The following is a 22,050-nucleotide window of genomic DNA, read 5'->3' as shown; positions in this document are numbered from 1 at the left end:
CTGGATCTTGGAGTCCCCAGGTGGCTCCAGGGCCCGTCCACCCAGCGAATGCCTCAAACCTCACCTTGAGAATGTATGAGCAACCCAGAACGATTGAGCTTCAACCCTGGGTCAGATTCAGCCCATCGGGGGGCACTGGAATCTGTATTTTTAAAGGGCTTCCTGGCGATTCTGATGTAAAGGGTTCTCCGGTCGGACTTTAAGAAACAAATTTCTACTTAAATTTCTCAGTTTACCCAGGTGGGTAAACTGAGTCCCATAAGGAGGAAGGGGCCTCTCCAGAACGGCACGGTTGATCTGTTTTTCTTTCTGACTCTTGAGTCTTCCGCTCTTTCCCAGGGTCTTTCTGTTTTTGCCTCTCGTCTCCTTCCTCCCCTTTCTATGGACTGGCCCCCGCACGCAGCGCCCCCAGTATCCGGCCCCTTTCGCGATTCCGGAGGAATCCCCAGTGCTGCCTGGCCCCGCCCAGGGCCCCGCCCCTCCGGCGGCGGTGACCTACTTCTATTGGCTTCTTCGTACGCCGCCCGCACTGCCATTGGCTAAGCCTATGTCCTTGGCCCATCCCCTCCTATCCGGCCACTTCGCTCCTTTTGGAGCGAGCGGAGGCAGGGCGGGGGCGGGGCCCCGACGATGGGCGGGGCGATGGGGGCGGGCAGGGCTACCCGCCCCGCCCCGCCCCGCGTGGTTATCAAGCGCGAGTTCCGCGGCGGGCTCATCGGCCCCTCGGAGGTGGCGGGACGGGATCCCTGCGGTCGGACCCACGACGGGCCCCGAAGAGCAGGTGAGAGAGCAATGCCCCCCATCTCGGCTCATTTCTGGGGCCACCTGGCCCCATGCCCCTGCAAACCCCTCTTCCCAGTCCGCCTGTATTTCTGCCTGAGTTCCCCTCTCCCTCTCTCTCTGACACTCTTTTGCTGTATGGGTTAGGGGAAGGCACAGTGGGTCTGAACTGACCCCACTGGCATGGGGCGGTGCTCTGGGACCAGCGAGCTCCCCAAACCCCCATGGGGACTCTGATGGACTCTGCCCCATTCACCGCGCTGGGCATCAGGTGTTAGGGCCAGATATCAGAGTCTGGAGGGCATTCCGGGTGGTGGGCAGCCAGGCCAACGGCGTGGAGGTGGAAATGAGTGTGGTTTCCACAGTGAGGCTGCTAGGAGAGCCAAGGTCAGGCCCACCTACACTGGCCACCTAGGAGCTCCCCAGTGGCCTGAAGCCTTGGCCTCAGTTTTTTCATCTGTGAACTGGGACTGTCACCCGCTGGGATAATTGGCAGGTGAGCTGACCCAGATCTGCCGGCTTCACTACCTCCTCTGTCCTGGGGGCCCTCCTGGAGGAGGGGCAGCCCCAGGTGTAAATAGGCCTCCTGGTTACCTCCTGAGTGTATCTGAGACCAGCTGAGGGAAGTGAAGGCCCTGAGGAGCTGCAGATGGGTGAGGGCAGTTCAGCAAGTGGTTAAGGAGTTCAGATCTTGGAATTTGACAAACCTGGGTTCCCACTCTGCCACTCACCATGGTACCTTGAACAGCTTATTTGATTCTCCCAGCCTCAGTTTCCTGTCTGTATAATGGGAGGAACATAACTCCCTGGGGGTAATTGCTGCTCTAGGATTAAATGCAGGAAATGTGGGTCCTGCATGTCTCCTGGCCCTCATCTCCCACTTTCCTTTTCACTAACTCTGTTTCAGCCACACCAGCCTCCACATTTACATGTGAGGCATGGTCTTGCCTCAGGGCCTTTGCACAGGCTGTTTCCACCACCATGTCAGGTCCACAATGTCAACATTAAAACATTGTAGTTGCCTAGATGGGTTGGGCCAAAGGACTGCCTGGCAAGGGCTGGGCAGCTGAGAGGGGTGGAGGAGGGGCCAATCCAGGGACGCTGTACCTATGGAAACAAGAACAAAGAGCTGTAACCCCAGCCACACAAACATCAAAGCTGTGCTTCTCCCACTTGGCAGGCCCTGAGGCCTGGGACGGTGGTAGGTGAGTGCGCAGTCCCCTGGGGGGCTTGAATCCCATTCTGATGTAGAGCAGTGCAGGGGGTTCCTAAAAGGAGAGAGTAGTCAGGCAGGTGCAGATTTTAAGCCCCATTGTGTCCCCTTCTGCTGTGTGGCCTTTGGTGTGTCTGAGGTCCCGAGCCTCAATTTCCTTTTCTGAGGCCTGGGCAGGTAAGGGGTCTTTTGGTTGCATTGAGGTCTGATGAGGTGGATTTAGGAGGCCTTAGTGTCTCTGTCAAATGGGGCCACAAGAGGGTGCCTAGGAAAAACTCTAGTTGTTGGCATGGAAACAGCCTCACTCAGAGGCAGATGCTGAATAATAACTCATCCTTGTCTGGGTTCAGCACCAGGTGTTATACGGAGAGGTGGGAGCCTAGACCTGGCAGGACTAGGCCCAGTTCCACAGTGTGCACACCTTCTTTGGGATCTCCTATACCCTTCCATGAGACAACCTTCCCTGGAACCCCACCCTCCTGAGCTTTCACGGAGAGACCTCAGGCTGAGTCTTTGAGATCTTCTAAGGCCTTGTCCTCCAGGCCTCAGTTTCCCCTTATGTCCAGTGGGGTGGTGGAGGTTGGGAGCATCTACCTGGGGGAGCCCCCCTGCAGAGTAGCTTGTACTCTGCTACAATGTAACCTTGGGATAACTCTGCCTGTCTCTGCATCGGTTTTCCTGGTTGAACAGTGGGGTCTATGAATGAGATCTGTATGACCCTCTGAGAGGTATTTTATTCATTCAACAAACAGATTCTCAGAACCTACTGTGAGCCAAGCTTGGCGGTTGGAAGAGATGTACTTTCAGCTGCAGAAATCATTACACTTAGCTGTAACTGCATGAAGCTAATGGAGAGTCAGATGGATGGAGAAGTTAGTTTAGATGGGGATTCTGAGAGAGCCTATGAGGAGGTGACATTTGATCTAAGCCTTGAATGACAAGAAAGAAACAGCCATGCAGAGACCTGGGGGAAGTGCATTCCAGGCAGAGGGTACAGACTGAGCAGTGGCCCTAGGGCAGGACCTTGCCTGATGTGTTGGAGGAACAGGGAGAAGGCCCTTGTGGTTGAGCAGAGTGAGTGAGGGGGAGAGGAGGAGGAGGTGAGGGCACGGAGGGGATGGGGAAGGTGGACCGTCCTGGAGGGATGTGAGTAAAGGAGGGATGGGACTTGACTTAGGTGCTCACTGGTGTCTTCTGGTGGCCGCTTCAGGGAGAACAGCAGGGGACCAGGGTTGAGGTCTTGGGTAGGTGAGAACTAGGTGGAGCCAGGACTCATTTAGGGGATGCATCCACATTCTTGCCATGAGACCCTGGAGCCTCCACTTGCTGTTAAGTGTCTTTTGCCCAACCTGAGCCCCAGCCTATCATGTGCTTCCCTGCATGGGTTTTGGCAGTGGTCTCCCACTGCAGCCTGGCAGGAGGCCAGACCCTGCCCTTTCTTAGGGTGGCCCTCCAGGGCCCTCCAGTTTGATAACCACTTGTGTCTCCCCAACCTCCGGCAAGCAGACTCCCCTCTCCCTCTGGCCATGTCTAAAACGGGCACTGACTGAGCAGTGTGAGTGATGGTTAATAAAGGGCTTCATAAAGGGCTTCATATAATGGGTGCCTGATGTGTGGGAACAGGGATTGTTGGGTCATTTGCCTGGGCCCCCTGAGGCCATCCTGGGCCATTGTAGCCAGGACAGAGCGAGGAGAGGAGTGGCTGGCTTGGACCTGCCGAGCGGGTCCATCAATTATTGATGTCCTTTGTGTGGGGTATGAAGAATTCATGTGCTGGGGCAGGCTGCCCGTGGACCAGTGGCATGCTGGAGCTGTTTCACCCCAGCTCACAAGAGCCACTTGCTGTATTTTCAGGAACTTTGCCACTTAATAATTTTGTCATTATGAAATATGACAGACTGTGAACTTACAGTTAAATACATTATATTTGAAACAAAGGTATGGAATATTATTCAGTCAAAAAAAGGAGCGAAGCTCTGACACTCGCTACAATGTGGATGAACCTTGAACACACGATGCTCAGTGACAGAAGCCAGACAGACACAAAGGCCACATGTGTGTGGTTCCATTTATATGAAATATCCAGAACAGGCAGATCTAGAGACAGGAAGTGGGTTAGTGGTTGTCGGGGGCTGGAACAGGGAAATGGGGAGTGACTCCCAGGAGCAGTGGGAGCTGGAGTGTCCAAAATGGGAATGGGGACAAAGGTTGGAGTCCAAAACATGAAACGGGGTTTGCAGAGGGTGAAAGTCTGAAGTGTGGTTTGGGCTCCAGTGTTCTGGGGAAAAATATGGGGGCAGGAGTTAGTTGACAGAGCCACTTGATGTCTAGACACCCATTTCACAGATGGGAAAGCTGCCCCTATGGGTATGGGGCTTGTCTGGAGCTTGTGGGAGGATACAGACAGTGGCCTTTGAGAGGTTATGAATGGGGCTGTGGCCTTCTGCTGTTCCTCTAACATGCCAGGCATGGTCCTGCCCTAGGGCCTTTGTACAGGCTGTTCCTTCTGCCCAGCTCAACCTTCCCCCAGACCTTGTCCCTTCAGTCCCAGCCCCAGGGGCTCCACCTCAGAACGGCCTTCCCAGCCACCCCAGCCCAAGTCACTGCCTGTTCCTGGCTGTCACTTCCCTCCCTGCCCCCATGGCCCTTATCTCTCCCTGAAATTATCCTGTTTATGTCCATGTTCATTGGTTTCTGGCACCTCCTTCCAATATGGGCGATATCTCCTAGGGGGCCGTTTTGGAAATTTGGAGGGTTTCTATTTTTCTGTTGCTGTTGTTTGCTTCTGATAATAGCAGGATGTTCTGGTGTTTGAGGGCAGGGACCAGGGACACTAGGTGTCCAGCCACACTCAGGGCAACCCTGGGCCTCCACCACTTCCCAATGTCTTGCCAAAAACGTAAGCCGATGAGTGGGCTTTTTTGTTTGTTTTTGTTGCACCATTTTAACATTCAGTGACTATTCCTGGGTACACTGAGAGGAGATGGAACTCTTATGATAGGCATTTATAGCTGTATGTTCACCATAGGAGTGAACCTCTGATAGATTCTCTCCATCCCCAAATGCAGTGAGCTTGAGCTTTTAAGGAGGGAAATTCTTTTTAATCAAACGTGTATCACCCTGGCCGAGTACGTCAGTAGGTTAGAACGTTGTCCTGATGCGCCAGGGTTTCAGGTTCAATTCCCGGTCAGGGCACATAGGAGAATCAACCAATGAATGTGTACATAAGTGGATGTTTCTCTTTCTTTCTCTCCACACCCCCCACTTCCTCTCCCTTCCTCTTTCTCTAAAATCAGTGAAAAACAACAATACGTCTTGAGTACCTACTGAGTGCCTTATATGGAAGTGATTTATAACTCTTAACTTGTGGAATTATTTTATTTTCTGTTTGTATTATAATTTGGACCAAGTCCTGTTTAAAATTTTTTAAAATTCATTTAACATTATAAAAACGAGGTATAAAATATATATAGTAAGGGCACAGAGGCATAAGTATATACACTTAATATTAGTAGTAAATGTTCTGCTTTGTGAGATATAAACTCACCATTTTAAAGTATCCAAATTCCATAACTTTCCACCACTCCAAAAAAGAAGCCCTGTTCCCTTTAGCAGTGATTCCTTATCCCCCTCCCCCACCCCTGGCAACCCGTTTCCTGTCTCTCTGGGCCTGCCTGTTCTGGACATTTCACATCAATGGACTCGCACACTGTGTGGCTTTTTGTGTCTGGCTTCTCTCACTGAGCTTCATGTGTTCAAGGTCCATCAGCATTGTAGCAAGTGTGAGAGCTTTGCTCCTCTTCATGGCTGAGTGATAGTCCAGTGTTTGAACCACATTTCGTTTATTCATCTGTTGATGGCCATTGGGGTTGTTTCCACTTTTTGGCCCCATGAATTGTGTTGCTATGAACATGTGTGTACAAGTTGTTGTTTTTTTAAGTGAATTTCCTCCACAATTTTATTTATTTTCTTTTTAATTTTTTTTCTTGATTTTAGAGAGAGAGGAAGGGAGAGAGAGAGAGATAGAAACATCGATGAGAGAGAATATCGATCAGCCGCCTCCTGCATGCCCCCCACTGGGGATCGGGCCCACAACCTGGGCATGTGCCCTGACTGGGAATCGAACTGGCGACCTCTTGGTGCATGGATCAACGCTCAACCACTGAGCCACACTGGCCTGGCTGTGTGTACAAGTTTTTGTGTGGATGTGTCTTTTTGATAAGAGCCATCCTAGTGGGGGTGAGAGGATATGTCATGATTTTGACTTGCATTTTATTAGTGGCCGGTGATGAGGACCATGTTTTCAGATGCTTATTGGCCATTTGTATATCTTCTTTGGAGAAATGTTAGATATTCTTTTAAAAAAAAATGTTTCTATTGACTTTATAGAGAAAAGAAGGAAATGGGAGAGAGAGAGAGAAACATTGATGAGACAGAAATATTAATCAGCTACCTCCTGCATGCCCCCTACAGGGGGTTGAGCCCACAACCTGTACCCTGATTGGGAATCGAACCAGCAACCTCTTGGTGCATGGGACAATGCTCAATCCATTGACCCACACTGTCCAGGCTAGATATTCTTTTATTTATCTAGATACAATTTACCTTTTAGAGTGTTCACTTTGCTGGTTTTTAGTGTATTCACAGAGATGTGCAAACATCTTACTCAGTGATGGTTTATATTCGTATGGCCCCAGATTAAACAGAACACGGGACATTCCAGAACTTGTCCCCTTAATCCCCTCAAATAGTGGCCTTTATCACCATCTATTAATTTTACTTTTAAACTGTGGGTAAAGCCTGCTGATTTCATTTCAGGGTCGTACTGGAGCACCCAAATTATTTTGTAATAAGGAGTTGGCATGGGGTTTAGAGGGTGGGGACTGGATCTCTTTTGGTCATTGGTATATTCCCAGTGCCTGGTACACAGTTGGTGCTCCATAAATGCTCACTGAGCAACTGAATGAATATCCTGGTAGAGCCTCTAAAGCTTTTGTGGGCTTTCTTTGCCTTGTAACGATAGTGGGCTTCTGGCCTTCGGTGGGCAGAGGCTGGGCACACTAGCCATCTGGCCCCTGAACCTCTGGGCAGTTCCTGAGAAGGCCCTGACCCAGAAGGGCTGGCGTGGCGAAGCCTGGCCATCTCCTGGCTTGTTCTCCCTCAGACCTGGGTGAGCACAGCAGGCAGGAAGGAAGGGTTTATTTTGGTCCACGACGTGCTCCCCTGAGAGAGCAGTCATCTCTCTGGCTGTTTGAATGGGGATGTTTCTGATAGAACAATGGGTCAGCAGTGGGGGAGGGTCATGCAGCTGGGTTGCCCAGGTGTGGCAGGTCTGGGGACTGGCAGGAGGGGCTAGGAGTGTGGAGGCTGGGAAAGGAGGCTGCAGCTGCCTCCACTCCCACCCTTCTTCCTTTGGGCTTGGAGAGGGGGATGCTGCTGGGGGCTCAGGCTCTTTCTTTCTTTTTCTTTTTTTTAAATCCTAACCCGAGGATATTTTTTCCATTTATCTTCAGATAGAATCGGAGGGAGAGAAACAGACAGAGAGACAGAGAGACACAAACTTCGATGTGACAGAGACACATCAACTGGCTGCCTCCCACACAACCCTGACCAGGGCTGGGGACTGAACCGCAGCTGAGGTACGTGCCGTTGACGAGAATAGAACTCGTGACTCTTTGGTCTGCGGGCCAGTGCTCTAACTGCTGAGCACCAGCCCAGGCTCAGGCCCTTTCTAAAGACTGTAAATAGGCCCTGGCCAGTTTTGCTCAGTGGTTAGAGCGTCGGCCCGCAGGCCGGAGAGTCCTGGGTTTGGTTCCCGCTAAGGGTACGTATCTTGGTTGCAGTTTGTCCCCACCAAGGTTGGGGTCATGTGGGTGGCAGATACTCAGTGTGTCTTTCTCACATTGATGTTTTTCTCTCTCTCTTCCTCCTTCTTTCCCTCCTGCTCTATCTAAAGATAAATGCGAAAAAAGTCCTCGACGCCTGGCCAGTGTGGCTCAGTGGTTGAGCATCGACCCATGTACCAAGAGGTCACCAGTTCAATTCCCGGTCAGGGCACATGCCCAGGTTATGGGCCAAATCCCCAGTGGGGGGGGCATGTAGGAGGCAGCCAGTCGATGTTCTCTCCCATCAATGTTTCCATCTCTCTCTACCTCTTCCTTCCTCTCTCTGTAAAAATCAATAAAAAGAAAAAAAAAAAAAGACTGTAAATAGGCCCAACTCCCCTCTAGAACCAGCACACCCAACCTCAGGACCTGCAGATGGGAAGGTCAAGGCCCAGAGAGGGTCAGAGCCCTGCCTGAGCTCACCCAGCAACCAAAATAGGCAGAAGGCACTAGCTCCATGGCCTTCGAGTCCAGAGGCCTGAGCTTCATTCCTGAACTCGAAGAAAGTTCCTCTCTGAACTTGAGTTTACTCATCTGTAAACTGGGGAGATTAGACCCAGAGCCTAGGGAGTACCTTCTCATTTCCAAGGTTTGCAGAAATCCTTTCCCCTATTCATTCAACAAACATGGGCCACCTGCTCTGTGCCAGGCCCTGGGCTGGCCCCTGGAGATGCGGTGTGAACAAGGGAGACACAGCCTGTGTGTGTGCCATCGGGCCCGGGAGATGGACATGGAAACCAAGGTGTTCAGGGCCACAGTGAAGACCACCCAGGGTGTCATGGGAGCCAAGGGGCACCTGGCCCAGCCTGGGACATCTGGGAAGGCTTCCAGGAGTAGGTGACAGTGACACTGAGACTTGAAGGATGAGCAGTTTATCGGATGAGTAATGAGAGGAGGGGTCCAGGTAAAGGGAATGGAATAGAATGTTCTAGAAAAACTGGCGGGAGGGCATCCAGGAGACAGACTCATACCAAGTGGCAAGCCTGCTGCTGCTGCTCACAGAGGCCTTCACGGCCAGGTTGCTGGATGGCTTAGAGCCGGAAGGCAGAAGCCCAGGCGGTGGCATCCAGCCTTTTGCCCAGGGGACAGTCACAGCCTGGTGGGCATTGGGGTTGGCTGTGAGCTTCTGCCCCAGGGCAGAGTTAGTTCTGATTGTCCTCATTTTATAAATGGGGAAACTTGAGGCACCAGGCAGTTTTGTTTCTTGACCTAGCAGTCAGAGCCAGGAGCAGGCCCTAACTAAACGCTGGGGCTGGCTTTGTCATGGGGGACAGCTCCCGACCCTCCAAGACTCAGGAGACTTGCAGGTATCAGCTGGGAAAGGGGGGGGGGGGGTTAGACGCGTGGCGGCATGTGGGAACACTGTTCCTGTGTGGCCTTGGGGAAGTTGTCCAGCCTCTGTTTTCTTTTGCAAACAGCACCTGCCCAGTACCTAGTGGAAATGACAAAGTGGGCACGTGCTGCCAGCTCAGGTCCTGCACACGGTGCTGAGTCAGTGGTACCCCAGCTCTGGCCCCTGCCTGTGTAACCCTGAGGTCTGGGGACTGGTGTGGGGGGCAGGGAAGGCCGCTCCAGTGATCCCTGTGCCCGCCCTAACCTCTGAGAGGGCGGTTGAGGGTTGGGACTTCTCCCAGGGTCTGAGCTCCCACAAAGACAGGCTTTGTAGGAGCCCCTGGGTGTGTGTGGGCACCCACATGGCATTCCTGGTCTGGCCAGCCTGGAGCTAGGATGGGGGTGGATTCTGACCAGGGCCTGGGACAGCTGGGAAGGGCTGGGGTGGGTCTCAGGCTCCTCTCACTCATTGGGCAGGTGTTTCTGGAGTCTCCGAGGACACAGCGGGTAAGGAATCAGGCCCATTGCCTCCACTGTGGCCTGGAGTGAGGGGACCAGTGGGGAAGCCAAGCCAGGGGAGCTGAGCAGTGATGGGGGGATGTCTGAGCAGTGATGGGGGGGTGCCTGAGCATGATGGGGGTGCCTGAGGTACTGTGTGGCCCAGAGGAGGTGCCTCACCATCGGTTAGACTGCTCAGGGATGGCTTTCTGGAGGAGGTGGTATCGAGGCTGAGCTGAGATGTGAATCTAAAAGGGGAGGAAGCAGGGACCAGGGCCTGGTGGATGTATAGGAAGGAGGAAAGGGCTTGGGAAAACAGTGGAAGCAAACAAAGGGGGCTGCCCAGACAAGCCCCTTGTGGCCCAGGGGCGGTGGGAACTGATTCTGGGTCTGTCTTTCCCCTGGGCAGGGCTGATGGACACCTTCAGCACCAAGAGTCTGGCACTGCAGGCCCAGAAGAAGTTCCTAAGCAAGGTGGCGTCCAAGGCGACAGTGGCCGTGTTCATCGACGACACAAGCAGTGAGGTACTAGATGAGCTATACCGCGCCACCAAGGAGTTCACACGCAGCCGCAAAGAGGCTCAGAAGGTGTTCAAGAACCTGGTCAAGGTGGCCGTGAAGCTGGGCGTCCTGCTCCGGAGTGGCCAGCTGGGCGGGGAGGAGCTGGCGCTCCTGCAGCGCTTCCGCCAGAGGGCGCGCCGCCTGGCCATGACAGCTGTCAGCTTCCACCAGGTGGACTTCACCTTTGACAGGCGTGTGCTGGCCACCGCTCTGCTCGAGTGCCGGGACCTGCTGCACCAGGCTGTGGGCCCGCACCTGACCGCCAAGTCCCATGGGCGCATCAACTATGTCTTCAGCCACTTTGCCAACTGCGACTTCCTGGCCGTGCTCTACAGTCCAGCTGAGCCCTATTGCACCCACCTGCGCCGGGTCTGCGAGGGGCTCACCAGGATGCTGGACGAGGACAGCATATAACCCGTCTTCGGTTTTCCTGCTGGGGGTTGGGGATTTATGGGTTTACTTTTTTTATGACTTCTTTTATCCCATCTGATTCTAGCCAAACTCCCCAGACAGATGACCCATCCCCTTTCAGGGGATGCTAAGCAGTTGAAAGCAGCCGTTTATGGACCCGTGTTACCTCCCCCACCTCATCTCGCTGGGAGAGGAATTCAGCACAGAAACGGGCACAGCCTGTGTGGCCAGTGGCCTCCCCGTGCACCTCCAGACCTCTCCCTGCTCTAGTCCACCTGTCCTGAACCACGATCAGTGAACGGCACCTCTCAAATCACTGGATGTCATCTGAAAGCTGGTGATGCCCACTTAACGTTGTAACCTGGGCTTTTTAATTCCTTCAGATAGGAATCGTACTGAACTGGAAGAAAGTTATGGGGTGAGCATTATCTCCCCACCCCAAATTCTTTGAAGTCCTAACTCCCAGGACTTCTGAGTGTGCCCAAAATTGGGAAATAGGGACATTGCTGACATAGTTAAGATGAGATCACAGTGGAGCATGGTGGGCCCCTAACCCAATATGAGGGGTGCTTCTAAAGGGAGAGCTTTGGACACAGGAGAATGCCATGTGAAGGGAGAGGCAGACATCGGGGGGCTGTGCTACAAACCAAGAAACACCAAGGATTGCCAGCAACCCCAGCAGCAGGGAGAGAGGCCTGGAACAGCCTTCTGTAGGAACCAGCCTGGCTAACCCTCGATCTGACTTCTGGCCTCTACACAGCTGACAAAACAAGTCTCGTCTCTTAGCCACCCGGCCCAGGGACTGAGCACAGGGAGCCGTGAAGAGGGTTGCAGTGGGTACTGGTGTATGGGTAGGACACCTTGGTTTGGAATCCTAGCTCTGACTCCCAGGGGGGAGGGAACAGAGTGCACCCCCTTACAGGGTGCAAGGGTAAAGCCATCTGAGATTGGTGAACCTTTTTTAATGATCATTTCATGTTTGGAAAACAAACATACCAACAAACCTTTTTCAGACTTCAGAAAGCAAACTCAACAAATCTTTGCTTTGGGGACACCCAAAAGATGGTGATTCTCAACTTGGGGCATGGGTGGATATGTGCGGTGTGGGAGTGCATTTGCAGATTTTGTCAGAAGGGGGCATGGGTTGTAAAACAGGGCTATAGGTCCTGCCACGTCAGGGTCAGGAAGGTTATTGCAGGTGCCCGAGGGGGAACGATGTCCCGTGTCTGTTTTACAGAACTGTGTCTAGTTTGTTCAGGGCAAAGGTTGCAAACAGGAAGCCTATAGGCCTTGCTCGGCCAGATGTGTTTGCTTGCCCCCACCCAGTGCTTGAGCCTTCTGGAATCAGTTGACAACATTTAAAACTGAGGAATTGCACGTGCCAATCTAGATTTGGAGTTTCTCTCAAACATTTTGCTAAGCCTGCATTGCCTGCTGGTGAAGCTGCATAGAGGTGGCCCATCTCTGCTTTGCCACAGTCCCCACCATTCCCTTTTGCATCTCCCTGGCCTATTGCGCTGGCTGATAAGATTATGACCCCAGATTGGGGTCAGCCTTTCTGTGGTTTGGTTTCTGCTTCCTTGAAGAGACCAAAGCCTTTCACCTGAGAGCCAGCTGTTCCTACCTCCTACTCATGGTTCTTAGGCCAACTTTCCCTCTTACCTCTCCAGTCAAGAGATAATCTTCATATTCAAGAGCAAACGTGCATTTTGAGTATCCCGAGAAGCCCCAGATGAAATCCTCTGCCCTTGGCTCTGCTGACTGAAGTTATCAATATGCATAATGATTGTACTTGTTTCTTGCAGGGCTGTTCTGCCTCTTGACTCTTCATACATTTGAGATTTAATTTTGAAAAACCAAAGAGCACTGCAGAACAATTTAAATAAAAGCACATGTCTTCCATTGGCATTATGTGAAACTGGCTTGAATTGCTTGGTGCTGAGTTTTCTCCTCTCTTGGGGTTTTCGCCTTTTAAAAAACAATTAAAAAACATTTGAGCCCTGCATGGCTCAGTTGGTTGGGGTGTGCACCAAAGGGTTGCGAGTTCGATTACCCATCAGGGCACGTGCCTGGGCTATAGGTTTGGTTCTGGTCAGGGCACAAGTGGGAGGCACAGATCAATGTTTCTCTTTCACTTCTCTCTCTCTCTCTCTCTCTTCCCCTCTCTCTCTCTCCCTCCCTCTCCTCCCCTTCCCCCCTAAAATCAATAGGCATGTCTTTGGGTGAGGATTGGAAGGGGAAAAAAATCTTTAAAAAAATTTTTTTCAATTACAGTTGACATACAATATTATATTAGTTTCAGGTGTACTGCATAGTGGTTAGATATTTATGTAACTTATGGAGTAATTACTCTGATAAATCTAGTACTCAACTGGCACTATATACAATTACAATATTATGACTATATTCCCCATATTTTATATCCCTGTGGCTACTGTAACTGCCAATTTGTATTCTTAATCTCTTCACCTTTTTCACCTGGCCTCCCACCCCCTCCCATCTGGCGGCCATCAGTTTGTTCTCTGTATCTATGACTTTACTCGTTTTTTTAGATTCCACATATAAGTGAAATCATAATGGTATTTGTCTTTCTCTGTGTGACTTATTTCACTTAGCATAATACCCTCTAGCTCCATTCATGTTGTTGTAAATAGTAAGATTTCATTCTCTTTTTTTTTTTTTTTATTGATTTTTTTTTTTTTTTTTAGAGAGAGAGGAAGGAAGAGATAGAAACATTGATGTGCGAGAGAAACATTGATCAGCTGCCTCCTGCATGCCCCGCACTGTGGATCAAGCCCGCAACCCTGACCAAGAATCAAACCAGGACCTCTCAGTCCATGGGACGATGCCCCATCCACTAAGCCACACCAGCCGGGCAGATTTCTTTTATTTTTTATGGCTGAGTAATACTCCATTGTATATATCTATCACATCCTTATCCATTTGTCTATCAATGGACATTTACGCTGCTTCCATATTTTGGCTACTGTAAATAATGCTGCAGTGAACATAGGGCTGCATGTATCTTTTTGAATTAGTGTTTTTGTTTTCTTTGGATAAATACCCAGAATTTCAATTGCTGGACTGTGACTGCTCTATTTTTAATCTTTTGAGGAACCTCCATACCGTTTTCCATAGTGACTGTACCAATTTTCAATCCCAACATTGCACAAGGGTTCCCTTCTCTACACATCCTCGCCGACACTTGTTGATTTATTAATGATAGCCATTCTAACAGGTATGAGATGAGATCTCATTGTAGTTTTGATTTACATTTCCCTGATGATTAGTGATGGTGAGCATCTTTTCATATATCTGTTGGCCATCCATATGTCCTCTTTGGAGAAATGTCTGTTTAGGTCCTCTGCCCATTTTTAAATTAGATTGGGTTTTTTGTTGTTATTGTATGAGTTCTAGGTTTGTATTATTGTGATTGATGATTTCAATCTTAAATTTACTGAAGCTTGTTTGGTGGCCTGATGTGGTCTATCCTAAAAAAATGTTCATGCCCTGGCCAGATTGGCTCAGTAGTTAGAGTTGGCCCGCAGACCAATGAGTCGCAGGTTTGATTCCAGTCAAGGGCACGTACCTCAGTTGTGATTCGTCCCCGGCCCTGGTTGGGGTTGTGCGGGAGGCAGCCACTCGATGTGTCCCTTTCACATCGATGTTTCTCTATCTGAACAAAAAGTGGAAAAATGTCCTCGGGTGAGGATAAAAAAAATAAAAAATAAAATAGCCCTGGCCAGTTTGGCTCAGTGGTTAGAGCATCTACCTGCAGACCAGAGAGTCTGGGTTTCATTCCCACTAAGGGCAGGCACCTCAGTTGTGGTTTGTCCCCGGGCCCAGTTGGAGTCGTGTGGGTGGCAACCAGTCAATGTGTCTCTCTTGCATTGCTGTTTTTCTCTCTTCCTCACTCTCTCCCTGCTGCTCTAGCTGAAGATAAATGCAAAAATGTCCTCAGGTGGGGATTAAAATAATAATAATAATAATAATAATAATAATAATAATAAATAAATAGCCTTGGCCGGTATGGCTCAGCAGTTAGAGCATCAGCCTGCAGACCAGAGTCCCAGGTTTGATTCCAGCCTAGGGCACATATCTTGGTTGTGGTTCGTTCTTGGTCCTGGTTGGGGTCATGTGGGAGGCAGCCACTCGATGTATCCTTTTCATGTCAATGTTTCTCTCTCTTCCTCTCTCCCTCCCACTCTATCTGAACTTAAATGGAAAAATGTCTTTGGGTGAAAATAAATAAATAAATAAAATAAAATAACTATTGATAGGTACATAGTTACTGCCATTTTATTCTTTTCTGATTGTTTTTGTAGTTTTTCTCCGTTCCTTTTTATTCTTTTGCTCTCTTCTCTGTTGATGACTTTCCATAGTGTTGTGTTTGGATTCCTCTCCCTCTGTTTTTAATCCTCATACAAGGATATTTCTTCATTGATTTTTAGATAGAGTGGAAGGGAGGGAGGGAGGAGAGAGAGAAATAAATATCAATGTGAAAGAGACACATCAATAGGTTGCCTCCTGCACAGTCCCAATCAGAACCAGGGATCGAACCTGCAACCCAGGTATGTGCCCTTGATTGGGAATTGAACCCAAGACCCTTCAGTCCAAGGGCCAACACTCTTAACTGCTGAGTCAAACTGGCCAAGGCTGGATTCCTTTCTCTCTATTTCCTATATCTGTCTTGTAGATTTTTGATCTGTGGTTGCCATGTGCTTCATACGTAGCAAGCTATGTTTACCGAGTCTATTCTATGTTTGAACACATTCTAAAATCACTACAATTTTTACTCAACCACCCACATTTATATTTTTGTTGTGTGTGTGTGTATCCCTTAATTTATTGCAATTACACCTAATCCTACTTTTTTTATCCTTACCCGAGGACATTTTTTGTTCAGATAGAGCGGGAGGGAGAGAGAGAGAGAGAGAGAAACATCGATGTGAAAGGTACACATCGAGTGGCTGCCACCCGCACGACCCAACCAGAGCCGGGGACAAACTGCAACTGAGGTACACGCTCTTAGTGGGAACCGAACCCGGGTCTCTCTGGACTGCAGGCCGACGCTCCAACCTCTGAGCCAAATTGGCCGGGGCCTTAATCCTGCTATTGTCTTTTAATCTTTGTACTTGCTATATAATTGGCTGCCCCTTTGCTTTTACTATTTGGCTTTATCAGTGAGATATTTTTCTTTCCTATATTTTCTTATTTATATATTTTCCTTTCTACTTAAGCAAGACCTTTTAACATTTCTTGTAATATTGGTTTGGTGGTGATGAACTTTAGCTTTTTCTTGTCTGGGAAGTTCTTTATCTGTCCTTCAATTCAGCTTGGTTTAGGTTCTTGCTTTTTATCACTTTGAATATTTGGTTTTGTTTTTTAATCCTCACCCAAAGATACTTTTCTATTTATCTTCAGATAGGGGGGGCGGGGAACATCGACGATGAGAGAGACACATTGACTGGTTGCTTTCTGCACGACCCTGACCAGGGCCAGGGACGAAGCACAACTAAGGTACATGCCCTTGGCCAGAATTGAACTGGCGACTCATTGGTCTGTGGGCCCATGCTCTACCATTGACCCAAACCAACCAGGGCTTTGAATATTTTGTGCCAATCCCTTCTGGCCTGCAAAGTTGCTGTTGAGAAACTAGCTGGCAGTCTTATGGGTGCCCCCTTGTAGGTAACTGTTTTAAGATTGTCTTTAACCTTTGGAATTTTAATTATTATGTATCTTGGTGAGGGCCTCTTTGTTTGAGACTCTGCTTCCTGGAATTGTATGTTTGTTTCCTTCGCCAAAGCAGGGGTTTTCCTTCGTTTCTTCATAGGTTTTCAATCCCTTGCTCTCTTCTTCTTCTGTACCTCTATGATGCGAGTGTTGGTATGCTTGATGTTGCCCAGAGGTCCCTCAAACTACCCTCACTTAAAAAAATTCTTTTCTCCCTGGCCAGTTTGGCTCAGTGGTTGCGTATTGGCCTGTGGACCAGAGAGTCCCGGGTTCGGTTCCCACTAGGGGCACATGCAACAAAAAAAAAAAATTAAAAATTAAAAAAATCTTAAAAAAAAAAAAAAAAGCAGCCCTGGCCGGTTTGGCTCAGCGGTTAGAGCATCCACCTGCAGTCCAGAGAGACCCGGGTTCAGTTCCCGCTAAGGGCATGTACCTCGGTTGCAGTTTGTCCCCGGCCCTGGTTGGTCGTTGGGTGGCAGCCACTCAATGTGTCCCTTTCACATCGATGTTTCCCTCTCTCTCTCTCTTCTGCTCTCTCCCTCCCACTCTATCTGTGCAAAAAATAGAAAAATGTCCTCGGGTGAGGATTAAAAAAAAAAAAAAAATTCTTTTCTCACCTTGACTTGTGTTGCTCAATGGTTAGAGCGTCCGCCCATACACTGAAGGGTCACGGGTTTGATTCCTGGTCAAGGACACATACCTGGGTGCAAGTTTGATCCCCAGCCTTGGTTGGGGTGTGTGCAGGAGGCAGCCAATTAACATGTCTCTCTCTCCCTCCCCTTCTCATCTATTCTCTCTAAAAATCAATGGAGAAAAATTCTCAGGAGAGAATTAACAAAAAAATAAAATTATTTTCTCTTTTTGCTATTCCAATTGAGTATTTTCAACTTCCTTGTCTTCCAAATTGCTGGTTTGATCCTCTGCTTCATCTAATCTGCTATTGATTCCCTCTAGTGCAGCAATTTTTAACCTTTTTATCTCATGGCACATGTAAACTAATTACTAAAATTCTGTAGCACACCGAAAAATGTATTTTTTGCCAATATGACGAAGAAAAAAAAGGTATAATTTTGATTCATTCACACAGAACGGCAATTGCATCTGCTGTTGTCATTTTTTTTTTAAAGTTTTTTTCTTTTTTTTTTTTTCATCCTCACCCAAGGACATTTTTTCATTTTGTTGTTCAGATAGAGTGGGAGGAAGAGAGAGAGAGAGAGAGAGAGAGAGAGACATCGATGTGAGAGAGACACATCAAGTGGCTGCCACCCGCAGGACCAACCAGGGATGGGGACAAACTGCAACCGAAGTACATGCCCTTAGCGGGAACCGAACCCGGGTCTCTCTGGACCGCAGGCCGACACTAACTGCTAAGCCAAACCGGCCAGGGCTTTAAAGTTTTTTTTTCTTGCCCTGGCTGGTCTGGCTCAGTAGTAAGAGTGTCAGCCTGCGCCCAGAGAGTCCCAGGTTTGGTTCCCACTAAGGGCATGTACCTCAGTTGCAGTTTGTCCCTGGCCCTGGTTGGAGTCCTGTGGGTGGCAACCAGTCGATGTGTCTCTCTCACGTTGATGTTTCTCTCTCTCTTCCTCCCTCTCTCCTTCCCACTCTATCTGAAGAAAAATGCAAAAATGTCCTCGGATAAGGATAAAAAGAGATATATATTTGTGTGTGTGTATTTATATATATACACAAATATATATAGTTGATTTTAAAGAGAGAGGAAGGGAGAGGGAGAGAGAGACAGAAACATTGATGAGAGAGAATATCAACTGGCTGCCTCCTGTATGCCCCCCACTGGGGATTGGGCCCACAACCTGGGCATATGCCCTGAGTGGGAATCGAATTGGCAACCTCTTGGTGCATGGGTTGATGCTCAATCACTGAGCCACACTGGCCAGGCTGTTGTCATTTTTTGACAATCTAAGGGAAAAGGGGTCAGTGCCCAACTGAATAGTTGGGTATTGCACATTTTAGAAATTGTAGCTCATGGTTGATGATCGCTGTTCTAGTGTATTCACTTCAGTTGTTGCATTCTTCACTCTGATTGGTTCTTTTTTGTTTTCAATCCCCCTTTTAATGTTCTATATCTCTTTGATGGAAGTTCTTAGTTCATCTGTTCTTCCCCTAAGTTCACTGAGCATCCTTGTAACCAGTGTTTTGAACCCTGTATCTGATAGATTGTCTCCATTTCACTTAGTTCATTTTCTGGAGTTTTGTCATGTTCTTTCATTTGGGATGTTTCTATGTCCTCTCAATTTGGCTGCCTCCTTGTGTTTGTTTCTATGTATTATGTAAATCTGCTACATCTCCTGTTCTTGACAGAGTGGCCTTATATAGTAGGTGTACTGTGGGGCCCAGTGGCGCAGTCTTCTTGGTCACCTGAGCTGGGCACTCCAGGGGTGTCCCATGTGGGCTGAGTGTGTCCTCCTGTTGTAGTTGGGCCTTGATTGCTGCTGGCACATCAGTGGGTGGGGTTGACCTTCAGGCTGATGGGCTCTGAGCACTGGTTGAAACTACAGTGGATGAGCTGCTGTGTAAGGAATGACTCCTTAGGGCAAGAGTTACTTTAAGCAGGGCTCTGGTGTAGTCCAAAGCCAGCCACTGGGTGTGTTGGGTCTGGAGTTTCTTGGGAGGGGCTCTAGCACAGGCCTAGTTTAGTTGGGACTTGTGCCAGGCTTTGGGGTCACTTGGTGGGAGCTACAAAGTGATGTGTGGTTCGTTGCCACTTGTACTGGGCTTGGGACCCTTTGCAGGGCACTACAGTGCGAGCTGAGGCCCGCTGACACTTGTCAGGTTTGTGACTGCTTAGTTGAAGCTATGTTCCAAGCCAAGACTGGCTGCCACCTATGCCAGGCTTGGGGCCACCTGATGGGAGTTAAAATTCAAGCTGAGACTAGTCACAGCTTGTGCTGGGCTTGGGTCCACCTGGCAATTGCTGTAATGCACTCCAAGGCTGGCCACTGCTTGTTTGGGATTTGCGGGACTTTGAAAAATCTGTAGCACAAGCCAAGGGCAGCCATCACTGGTGTGAGGTTTGTGGATTTTGGGGGAAGTCTGCAGCGTGAGCCAAGGCAGAAGCCACTGGAAGCAGCTCAGGCTGGGTGATGGAGTTGGGTGGGTCTAGGTCTGAGTAACACGCGAGGGAAGGTGTTAGCCAGGTTAATGGAGAACACAGATTTGGTGCCTGCCTGGGCCTGCTGTGGGTTGGGGGAGGGCTCAACAAAGAAGCAATGGTGTCTGCCAGCACTTCTGTCTCCAGAGTTGCCCCACTCCCTGCCCCTGCAGCCCTTGCCTGAAGTTAGCCACTTGGTTCTTTCCCACGTGCCCGGGGTGTTTTGCACCGCTGCCCCTGCGCTGGAGCTTAGTGAGTTCGTGAGCCAGTGTGTTCTCAAGCCCTTCAAGCGCAGCACCTCAGTCTCTAGCAGCCCTTTGTCTCTCGTGGAGGCAATCCCTGCTGGTCTTCAGTCAATGTGGAAACACTGGTGCCCCCCTGCCCGATGTAGGGCCGGGGCCCCTTGCTCCTCAGAGGGCACCTTTACAGATATCCCTCCCAATTCTTAGTTGCCACATACAGGTGTGGGACCTGCCCATTCCATGTCCCCACCCCTCTTACCAGTCTCAACATGGCTTCTGCATATCCTTAGTTATAGGAGTTCTGTTCAGCTAGTCTTGAGGTGGTTCTCAATGACTTTATTTTTCTTTATTCTTAAATCTTTTTAAATCTTATTGATTTTTAGAGAGGGAGGGAGGGCGGGAAGGGGGGGAGGGAGGGAGGGAAATATCAATTTGCTGCCTCCCACATGACTCCCACTGGGGATCAAGCCCAAAACTTGGGCATGTGCCATGACCGGGAATCAATCAGCAACCCTTTGGTGCATGGGACAACATCCAACAACCTAAGCCACACTGGCCAGGGCTGTTCTGTAACTTAGTTGTAATTTTGATGTGGTCGTTGGAGGAGATAAGTCTATTTTCCTATTCCACCATCTTTATCAGAAGTTTGACCAGTTTTTGCCTTTAAAAATTTTTTTAAATCCTCACCCAAGAATATTTTCATTGATTTTCAGAGAGAGGGTAAGGGAAAAGGGAGAGGGAGGAAGGGAGAGAGAGAGAAACATCAATAGGTTGCCTCTTGCACACACTCCATCTGGGCTGAGGATTAAACCCAAAACCTAGTTATGTGCCCTGACCAGGAATTGAGCCCACAATTCTGGTGTGCAGGCCGGCGCTCTAACCACTGAGCAACACTGGCCAGGGTGGGACTTTGTTCTTGAACGTACCTGAAAGCTACATAAAGATGCACACAGGTGTCACATGGGGGCAAGGGGAAGCTTCTTGGTGTCCAGAGATGCCCTCCTGTGTCCTGTTGCATGACACCCACTGTTCACATCCTTGGTGACACCCGGGGATTTGGTAGTAGTGACTCTGGGTTGACTGTGGTAAAATCTCCTTCTCTCCGCTGACAACTCAGGACTCAGTGTCCAACTGTCCAGTTTGGCAGGAGGCTCTGGGCGGTCATCTCATGGGCCCCGTTGCGACCTGCAGTTGGTCGCACTCACCAAACCTTGAAGCTGGGCGTCGGTAATCGAGCGCCCCTCCCTGTGACGTGTAGAGCCTTTAGAACTTCTCAGGAGGTGGCAGAAGACGTGTGCTTACAAGTTAAGGCTGGCTGATTCTTTCCCCTGAACATCTTCAGGGCCCAAGGTCCCTCCTCAAAGGTTATTTGTTCTGAGAACAGTTATTCTTTTTTTCTCTTTTTTAAATTTTTTTTTTCTTTATTGATTTGAGAGAGAGAGGAAGGGAGAGAGATAGAAACATCAATGAGAGAGAACATCGACTGGCTGCCTCCTGCATGCCCCCCACTGGGGACTGGCCCACAACCTGGGCATGTGCCCTGACCAGGAATCGAACCAGTGACCTCTTGGTGCATGGGTCGACGCTCAACCACTGAGCCACACCTGCTGGGCAGAGCAGTTATTCTCCATGCTCACACACCTCAGTCCGAACTGGTCTGCCTGCAGGACCCGCCGGGGGTGTGGACAGATGAGAGCCTCACTCTGCTTCCTACAGGTGTGACGCTGGGCAGGAACCCAAATGCTCGGTCTACTGCTGCTCTGGCACGTGGGGCATAGCAGTGTCCAGGCCCTCAGGTTGGCATAAGGTGAGTGAAAGGTATAGTGAGGTCTCTGTTGATCCAACATGGTGATTCCAATTAGGAAGGACCCGCTTCACAGCCACACAGTGTCTTCCCCTTGTTTGTTCGTGAAGACATGGTCAAAGGTCAGGATGGAGGTCAGACTCCCAACCCCCTCACTGCTAAAAGACCAAGGCACCTCTGATTTGAGTTTCGTTTATTTATTTATTTTTTCTTATCCTCACCTGAGGACATTTTTCCATTTTTTGTTCAGGTACAGTGGGAGGGAGAGAGAGGAAGAGAGAGAGAGAAACATCGAAGTGCAAGGGACACATCGAGTGGCTGCTACCCGCACAACCCAACCAGGGCTGGGGACAAACTGCAACTGATGTACGCACCCTCAGCGGGAACCGAACCCGGGTCTCTCTGGACCGCAGTCCGACACTCTAACTGCTGAGCCAAACTGGCCAGGGCTGAGTTTCATTTATTTTTGATTGCCTGTGGGT

The 22,050-nt window shown here is 49.6% G+C and overlaps 1 protein-coding gene across 1 annotated transcript; it reads left to right on the top strand.

The window, feature by feature from the left end:
- The first annotated feature begins 712 nt into the window (after positions 1-712).
- On the top strand, positions 713-12,479 carry TNFAIP8L1 (TNF alpha induced protein 8 like 1). The gene is made up of 2 exons (XM_036240564.1): positions 713-781; positions 10,118-12,479. Exon 2 carries the CDS (start codon positions 10,123-10,125, stop codon positions 10,681-10,683), a length of 561 nt encoding a protein of 186 aa, XP_036096457.1. The 5' UTR covers positions 713-781; positions 10,118-10,122; the 3' UTR covers positions 10,684-12,479.
- The last annotated feature ends 9,571 nt before the right edge of the window (positions 12,480-22,050 follow it).

Source organism: Molossus molossus, unplaced genomic scaffold (assembly GCF_014108415.1).
Source record: "Molossus molossus isolate mMolMol1 unplaced genomic scaffold, mMolMol1.p scaffold_m16_p_4, whole genome shotgun sequence".
Lineage (NCBI taxonomy): Eukaryota > Metazoa > Chordata > Mammalia > Chiroptera > Molossidae > Molossus > Molossus molossus.
Note: the sequence above shows the minus strand (reverse complement) of the source record. Positions and strands in the feature narration are given on the sequence as shown.